At 36.7% G+C, this 9,596-nt stretch overlaps 1 protein-coding gene across 1 annotated transcript; it reads right to left on the reverse strand.

Moving 5' to 3' along the window:
• Positions 1-582: 582 nt before the first annotated feature.
• LOC103345396 (killer cell lectin-like receptor subfamily G member 1) lies at positions 583-9,394 on the reverse strand. The gene is made up of 7 exons (XM_070048323.2): positions 9,257-9,394; positions 7,953-8,056; positions 6,928-7,002; positions 4,382-4,489; positions 3,338-3,489; positions 2,535-2,641; positions 583-1,381 (listed from the first exon to the last, which is right to left on the reverse strand). Exons 2-7 carry the CDS (start codon positions 8,038-8,040, stop codon positions 1,255-1,257), a joined length of 657 nt encoding a protein of 218 aa, XP_069904424.1. The 5' UTR covers positions 8,041-8,056; positions 9,257-9,394; the 3' UTR covers positions 583-1,254.
• Between the last annotated feature and the right edge of the window lie 202 nt (positions 9,395-9,596).

Consider the following 9,596-nt stretch of genomic DNA (forward strand, 5'->3'; position numbering starts at 1 on the left):
AAGATCTCTGTCTCTCCATCTATCTCTGTAACTGTGACATTCAAAATAAATAAGTCTTTTAAAATATATGGAATCAATCTTAGTATTAGTTAATGGATGAATGCATATGAAAATGTTGCGTATATACATAATGGAATGCTATTCATCCCTAAAAATGCATGAAATTCTGTCATTTGCAGCAACATGGATGAAACTGGAATGCATTATTATTACTGAAATAGTTACAAAGGTAAGTACTACATGTTCTTACTTTAAGTGGAGGCTAAAATGTTGATCTCAAAGTAGAGAATAGAATGGGGGCTACCAGAGCCTGGGAAGCGTGTAGAAGAGACAGTGATGGGGGGAAAACTGTTAATTTGTACAGAAGTGCAACTGCATAGGAGCAATAGTTCCTAATGTTCTACAGCAATTAATTCAATATTCCAAGATAGTAATGATGATTTTCAAAGTTCCCAGCACAAGAACTAATAAATTTCTTAGTCTGTAGATATGTCAATTATATTTGGTGGATAATTACACAATGTGTACACATATTAAATATCATATTGTTCCCAAGAAACATACACAATTACTTCATATGTGTCAGTCAAAATTAAAATGTTGAAATTTATTTATTTTAATATTTAAGATTTAACAATTTTTAACATTTTGTCATATTCACTCTTTCCATATGTAGCTATTATATACATACAAATATATATTATTTTTCTTGAAAACAGGAATATTAATATCACATTACATGGGATTTGTGACAATGATCATATAGTGAGGAAAGAGGAGAATATTGCTATGTACAAGATATAATATAGTAAAGAAAATATTCATAACTATCTATATTCCAAATAATATAACGACCACATGCTTTTATACTTTCTATACATGGATTGATTTCCACATGTGAGGGAAAATATGTGATCTTTGTTTTTCTGTGACTGGCTTCTTTCACATAGCATAATGATCTCCACTTCCAAGCATTTTGTTGGAAATGTCAGGATTTCATTTTTTCCTCATGGCTGAGTAGTACTCCGTCACGTAGGTATACCACACTTTCTTCATCCATTCATCAGCTGATGAACATCAAGGTTGTGTCCATATCTTTGCTATTAAGAATTGGGTTCATATAAACTAGGGAGTGCAGGAATCTCTCATAGACGTTCCTTCAGATATACTCTCAGAAGTTGGAGAGCTGAGTCATATGGTAGATACATTTTTAGATTTTTGAAGATCTGCTTATTGTTTTCCATCATGGTTGTACTAATCACTGAGGAAGGGAGCATCCTTTTCACAAATGTAACGAAAGTGTTTTTCACAAGCAGCACTATTAATATATCCTGACTTGAGGCATCCACATTTGTCAGCCACTTTACCTGCTTGAAAAGCCCTGTTCAGAGAATATTTTGCTTTAAAATTCTATAAGCAAAATTTCATTATCACAATGTTAAGACATGTGTGTGATTATTCAGTGAAAAGAAAACTCCTGTGAGAGATGTATTGCTATTAATTCATAAAGTGGAATTACAACTGCTTCTAATGAGTGACTCTGACATAGGAAGCTTGCTCTTGTCATACCCCGTCAAAAAACCACCTACAGGTTTATCACTGCAGTCACAAAGAAATAAAATTCTTGCGATGCTCATTGATTCCTATGTGATCTTATTCTTCCCATTTTACTCAGCATCACAGACCCTCTTGTTAGTTCTGTAAGAAAACTAAATGCACTGCCACCTGTCACACCCATTGGCCTTCCTTCCAGGGTGCAACACCAACAGAGAACCCCCTCATCTCACCCATTCACCTGCATAGTCATTCTACAAATGACACTGTCTCATTGAGGTCATCTCTGACTACCCCACGTAAAATAGGGAATCTCTTCCTCTGCCTCCACCCTCCCTCAATAAACAGTGCTCCTCACACGACAGGGACTGCACAACGCTCCACAGCATTGCTCCTCCTCCAGTGCACTGTGTAATTTCCCTGCCTCATTTGGACCCATCAGTTAATCTGCTGCCACTGTAGTAAGTTTATTTCATCATTTTTGATGGATCAATGCTATTTTACTACCAAGAGGGTACCAGCGACTACATGGACTTGTGCAAATTTAATGCCATGAAAAATCTTAATCTCCATGTTAGATTTAAGATTATTAATTTATGTGTTTGGAAAAGAAGCCTCTTCAGTTTTAGAAGACACCAGTTAATCATTTGTGAAGAGGAAGAGCTCGGTTTAGAAACAACTTTTCCTCCCTCTCTTCCAACCACACCTGCCAACACAACAGATATCATATAAAAGAAACACATGATTTTACTATTTGGAAGGAACCTACAAAAAACACTATGGAAAAAAGTGATGTCTTTAGGGATGATTACTTAAGTCCCCAAGGCTTGCATTTGATTGTCATCTGAAATGTGAAATCAAATAGAATGAAGGATATTTTGGAAGTTTTCAAGAATCTTTTCCTGCTGTTAGCTTTTAATCTATACATCAATTGCTGATAAAAAAAAACTGAATGGTTAGAATATTAAATGAAAACTTACAGGTCCTTAGCAGGTACTGTGCCATCCTGCCACATCCAATCATATTTAGCTCCTTTTCTGTATAATCCAATCCAATAATTGTATTTCGTTTGTGTTTGAATGAAATTCTGTGTACAAATTAGGATTAATAGCATTACTCAAAATATCAATAATTTTTATCTACAACATTGGTACCAAACACTGGTCATATCTAATGTCAAACAAACCTATGATAAATAGAGCAGGCACTAGATTATTTACCGTGCAGAAAAGCAGCAAAAGTAAAAGAGCCAAAAAACAAACTTTCGCAGCTTTGTGACTCAAAAAATATCATGAAAGGCCCATAATGATCAAAGCCATTTGGTCTGTCTGTCTCTCTCTCTCTCTCTCTGACACTCTTTCCAACATTTTTCCACTTTAGTTAACTTCTATAGAAGGAAGATTATGATGGTTTATCTTCTCACATCTACTGAAAGTATAGATATATACGAGAAGGGTGATAAATCATCTTTTATTATTTCTAGAACTCTGAAGAGTCACTAAAGTAAAATGCCCGCTAATTCACTCATTTGTGTATTTTTGCTGGATTATCCATAAATCATAAAGACATAGCCCATAATAACTAAAGAGCATTCTATGGCATGCACAGCAAGGCCCTACCTGCTGCTTTAGATAATGTTTTTACGTCTCTTTAAAGCCTGTGTCTTCTCCCCTGCAGATACAAGCGCTCCCACCAAGCGGGCCCAATAAGACTGGAGCAAAGTCTAAACAGCCACCCTTACTCAGGGCATGCAGACTTCTCACACTTGATTAAATGAACGTACCTGTTCCTCTTTGTCATTGATGGTAACAAGATGAGATTTCTTGTCCTGGCATGACTTTGCACTCTCATTCCAAGTTGCCTCTTCTTTAGAAAAATAGTAGCAATTTGTTCCACAGCAAACCCATTGTCTTTGACAGGATCCACAATGTCTTTCTTGAAAACAAAAGCCACCGCCACCCCCAACCCAAGACCAGTTAGAGACATGCACTTTTAGGTTTTCATCTGGTTTCTTCAGATGGAGTGACCCTAGAATAAATGGATTTTCTATACCAAATCCCGTTGTGTGAAATTCTATTGGGGAAAATACTCAGCCAAAAACTGTCTCTAACAGACACGGGGCCTTTGTGAAGCCTGCCCTGAGCAATCTGCAATTCTCAAGTATGAACAAGCTGCAGAGCTAGGAAGTAGTTCTCCCTGATTCCTGAATCCATCAAAGTGAATGAACAGCAATGGTGTTAACTTCAGGGCTTCCATACTGGGGAAAATATATCCTTGCGCAAGCTCAGACTATTCAAATACTCAGTTCAATATGTGAAAATCATGTGTTAGATATAATGTGAAAATTGGATTTAATGAGTTGAGGAGAGCAAAATTCATGCCCATGCCAGGGGGTGTGGTGGCATAATCGATAATATTGACACCTGTGACGCTGAGATCTCCTATGGGAGCCAGTTCAGGTCCGAGTTGCTCAGTTTCTGATCCAGTGCCCTGCCAATGCGCCTGATAAAGCCGAAGATGACCCAAGTGTTTGGGCCCCTTGAACCCATGTGGGAGAACTGTATAAAGCCCCGGGCTCCTGGCTTCATTGTGGCCAAGACCTGACCGCTGCAGCCATTCAGGAGTGAACACATGGATGGACTACCCCTCTGTGTGTGTGTGTCTCTCTCTATATATACCTCTACCCTTCAAAAAAAGAATGAATCTTAAAAAAATCATGCTAAAGTTCAATATAAACTTTGTAAATTATATATTGAAATAGTGCGAGACAGGGTAAGTCCACACAAAAGAACTCTGTCAGCTGTTACCTTAAACACTGAGTACACACCTGTACTAGGTGGTGAAACCGAAGGCTCTTCAGCTTCCACTGAGGTCATGTTGTTTCCATTTGTGTTTCCCGTATCCTGCATCGTGCAATCACAACACCTCTGAAAAACTTCAATCCACAATACAAATTTAGTATCATGAATGGTTCCAATAGATCATTTTATTATGAACGCAGCCTCTAACTCTAGATAACAAAGTAAATGATGCTGGTATGTGGTAATAGATCCATAAAAAATATATGATTCAAATATAGGTAATTACAAGAATTTGAAACTTACAATATGTTCTGTTTAAGGCACATGAAGCAGTAGTGAACATTTCATAAAACAGAAAAAACCTGGAAATAAGTTTATCCATCGCAAATTGGCTTTGACCATGTGCACTGCTACACTGAATCTACTCCAGGAAATAATGTTGAATCCTCTCTCTTGGCAAATTTAATGAGCATGTTTGGCCGCTCTATGATTTGAATTTTCTATTCTACTTGAAAGCATGGACTATCTTTAGCTGACCCTTCATCATGCTATATTGCTTGCCTTCCTTTCTAATTTTCTAATCAAAGGGGTTGTTTTCCACTGCACTCACATTCAATCCATTTTAAATATCGATTTATCCTTAAAGGAGTTCATATATCACCCCCTCGTTTTAAGAGGCTTTTTCATGATCTGGTTTCTGCTTCCTCAACCATATTTTCAAATAACTGTAATATCAACTGATGAATCCACGATTCACTTCTCTAATCTAGGCATCTCTCTTGGTCCCCAAACATTAAACCCAGCATGTGTGCACCGATGCTCCATGTCTGTTCCATAGACCCACTCTGGAAAAACAGACTAATTCAATACTTTCTGAGCATCTCCACTAACAAGCCGTGAACACCTCAATCTTCACCATTGTTAACACACACACACACATGCATAAAAGAGAAGCCAGTTCTTCTTGTCTTTGACATTAAGCTTGTGTATGCTTGATATGAATTTTAAATGCTGGTTCCCTCCTCCTGTTCATCCACTCAATAAAATCCATAGTGATGCAGTTCTACATATTAAATATTTCTCAAGTGTGCCACTCACCTTTCATCATTTCTCTCATGATGCTAATTTGGACAGCCATTGACACCAACCTTAATTTCTGAAGCAATTTCCCCATATATTCCTCCCCTACTATCACTCAGTCTACTCAGATGATCTTTTCTGAAATCCACTAAATCTTCATGTGAAATAACTTATATTGTTTTCTCACTTTAAATCATCAAGGAGTTTCCCTTGCTTTTAAGGGAAATCTAAAATTTCTTCAGGTGTGATAAAAGAACTTCATGGGGGCAAGCATTCCCTAAAATGGCTGAGACGCTGCTTGTGATGCCCATAGTCCATCCTGGAGTGTCTGACTGCTCCCAAATCCAGCTTTCCACTAATAACCACCTGGGAGGAAGCAAGGGACAGTTCAAGTCGCTGAGTCCCTGCTACCCACAGGGAGAACTGAATGAGCTCCTGGCTCCTGGCTTTAGATTGTGCCAGCCCAGGCTATTGTGGGCATTTGGGGAGTGAACCAGAAGATGGTCCAACTCTCTTTCTCTCACTCCTTCTCTCTCTCGCTCTCTCTCTCACTAATATAAATAAAAATAAAGTAATTTTGACTTTTTTTCTTAAAAAATGTTTAAAGACCTTCCTGAAGATGCATACCTGTCCAAATTCATTTTCAGCCAGTTCTTCCACATACCCAGGAACTGTAATTCTCCAAACACAGATACGTGCCCTTTTCCCATGTTGTTCACTCCACTTGGATGACCATCTCTACCCTTCGCCTCCTAATTTCTCCCTGCCCTTTATCAGAGCAATTCTCTCCAACATGGAGGTTTTCTTGACCTGAAGATGTTATGCTAATCTGATCCCATCATTCTGTTAACACAGCACTAACTGTTTCATTTTGAAAACTTCGTAAATTACTAAATAAAGAAATTAATATTCCCCATTTCAGCTGAGCTCATTGACCATTGATTGTTTTTAAATTTCTGTGCCTTGGGTGCCACACATAGTTCCCAATCCTTAGAAGATGCCCAAAGTTGTTTGTTGAAGGAATAATTCAAGTAACAACAATCCAGAAAAGATTTTTTTTAGAAAGCAAATATAATGGACAAATTTTAAAACTGATATGAAATATGCTAAAACTGACTTTTTATTTGTATAGAATATACATGAGGTTTATTCTCCTTTGTGATGTAAGCACAAGAAATGCGATAATCAAATCAAGGTTCTTCCAGTTCACTATTCAGGTGCAGACCACTTCACACACAAAGAACGCTTGAAATATATATGTCAACCACACTGTGTCTATCAATGAAATTCCCATGTAATCACAGTGACTTATTATTTTGTGCGGCATAAATACTAAATGATAGTAAAATAATAAAATCTTCATCTTCATCAAAACTCTCATGATTCATAGCATGTCTACCGAACTTCACTGTTTACAAAGATGCAGCAATTACTATCTCTCATTTTCCCTCTGCCTCCTTGTCCCCATAGCAAATAGAAACCTCATACTCACACATATATCCTAAGCCCGTGATTGCCGGCAGGAGAAACAGACATATTATTCCCAGGATCACTATACATGGGTTTGCTGTACAAATGAAAAAGCAGAATATGTAATGAGCATGGCAACCAGATAAACCCAAGCAGAATGAGTGTTGATGCTGGAGTTCAGCATTAAAATCACTAATGAATCTTGATGTGAATGGAAGGGGAGAGGGAGTGGGAAAGGGGAGGGTTGCGGGTGGGAGGGACGTTATTGGGGGGAAGCCATTGTAATCCATAAGCTGTACTTTGGAAAGTTATATTCATTAAATAAAAGTTAAAAAAAATTAAAAAAAAGAATTGCATTGGTTAGGCACAACTCAATGAAATAGAGTTTCTGTTCAAGAAGGCTTATATCTAATGAACACAGTCTTGACAGCCATTCTTATCTGAGGCATAATTTGTATATGCTTAAGTTCATATCTCTCCTTGATGTTATTTTTAAGCTTCAAGAGCACTGAAAAGAATAAATATGATAAGGAACATGCATTGTCTATTGTTCAAATTTAATAAATGCTAACATTTTGTCAAACTGGCTTCCAAATTCCATTTGGAATTGACAATATGACATCATGAAGTTACAGCTAAAATCTCAATTTCACAGCTTTTTCCCCTCCCACCCTCTGGAAAATTAATATTCTGAGTATGAGATTTATCCTTCCTATAGATATTTTATGCCTTTGTTATAATTGTATACAACTTATATAAATTATAATGTTATTTTACTATCAACATTTACCTAAATGCTATATTTGGGCACTTGTTTTCTTTTTTTAAAAAATGTTTTCAAGATTGAAAAAAAATCACTGTTTACTTTAATCAGAAATTTCTTTAATATTTCACTTAAATGGATTTCCCAATATATAAAATACAATAAGGAACTAGACATTTTATATCAAATAATCATCATTTTATTTTTAGTTTTTTAAATTTTTATTTTGCTCCTACTTGACATTATGTTTTCAGAAATCAGGGAAACAAAGAGAAAATCCTTACCTTTCCTTTTGCGAGCTTGATGTCTTTGGCCTTTCTCTTTCTTTGAGTGAGGCAATTTCAACTCTAAGTATGTCACTCCCTCACTCATTCCTGAGAGCTTCAAGCTAAAAACACAGCAAGAATCAGAGAGGTTTCACAGGACATATTGATTCAGTTAAAATTAGAGATATGGAGAAAGCTAAATGAGTGATCCATACTCTGGCCTGTAGAAGTGAACTAAAATCACCATCTCTCTGGAAATATCAAGAAAGATAATTTTTAAAAAATTTATTTTATTTATTTGAAAAGCATAGAGTTACAGAGAATAAGGGAGAGACAGAGAAAAAAGATCTTTCAGCTGCTAGTTCACAGTCAAGTGTTCATTTAAATAAATGACCAAAAATGTCCAATGAATCACATAGGCAAAGCACAAATAGCTTCAAAATATTTAGATATATTCTTAGAGGACTAATAAAAAATGAACTACTGATGAAATTTGAGATATTCAATGATTTAAGTGGACAGTGGAATTTCCCCACAAAAGTATTTTTGGTCACTCTACAAAAAATCAGTGTACTGTTCTTTGTAGGCAGATTTGAATTTAATGTTCTTAAATTATCTTCATAGGTCACCATTTAATTGCTTTGTAATTTGAGGAAATTTGATTTAAACAGTCATCAAATAAGGACAAAATGTACAAATATACTATTCATTGTTCAATAACTTTTTCTCTAAGACAATAACAAATTATAAGGTAAACCTTAAGGCAAGGTCATGTATTTCCAACAACTGTTTGTTTAATTATTTTTCTATGCATATCTGTTTACATAAATAACAAGGAAGCAAATTGGTGAATATTAAACTAAGTTTCTTTTGATAGAAAAACAATCACACCAACATCATTCCAACTTTTCTATTACAGGTGACTTCAGAAGAAGGGAATTGAAGTGTGGCATAATTAATTGCTAGTCAGCTAGGTGGCATCCCTTGTGATGAGAAATAAAAGCACAAAATAGAATATCTAAAAGAAATATTCCTCCAAACACCAGAAAATTTAAGGGAAAATCAGAGTCTCTCCCTGTTAAATTACCTTTGACACACTCTCGTTCTGACCCATTCCTGCCTTCTCCTCTAGAATAAAGGTAACTTTAGGTATTAACATGAATCATAGTTTAAATTCTTTCTTGAAATAATTCAAAACTCTCAGGTCTTTCTACATATCTCTCCCGGACCAAGTGCTACTCTATTCCTCTGCCATCAGCAGGGTGAGAGGCGACATGGAGATGGACTCAAACACCCACAGTAGCTGCTGTCTGTGACTGTACCTTGGGATGACCCCAGCTGGAGCACAGGCTTGGTCAGGAGCAGGTGAGCACGTCCCGGCTCTGCTGGCTTCCCCTCTGCTGTGAGACCAGGCGGGTCCTGATGTGTGAGACCGTCCCTCACAGGGACCTTGTGTGAAGGTGCAGATGATCACATGACACTGATATTCCCACACAGAAAGTTTCCAGTGGTGTCAGTGTCTCACTTGTTCCCACCCATGTGTCAGAAAGGCCATCAAGAATAAAATGAAGTATCTTATGAATATTTAATGAATCAATTCGAAGTTGAACCTTAGCAGTTACTGTAAAGCTTGGAAAACAAACAAACAAACAAACAAACAAA

The sequence above is a fragment of the Oryctolagus cuniculus genome, chromosome 9 (assembly GCF_051225735.1).
Source record: "Oryctolagus cuniculus isolate XC-2025 breed Fujian yellow rabbit chromosome 9, ASM5122573v1, whole genome shotgun sequence".
Lineage (NCBI taxonomy): Eukaryota > Metazoa > Chordata > Mammalia > Lagomorpha > Leporidae > Oryctolagus > Oryctolagus cuniculus.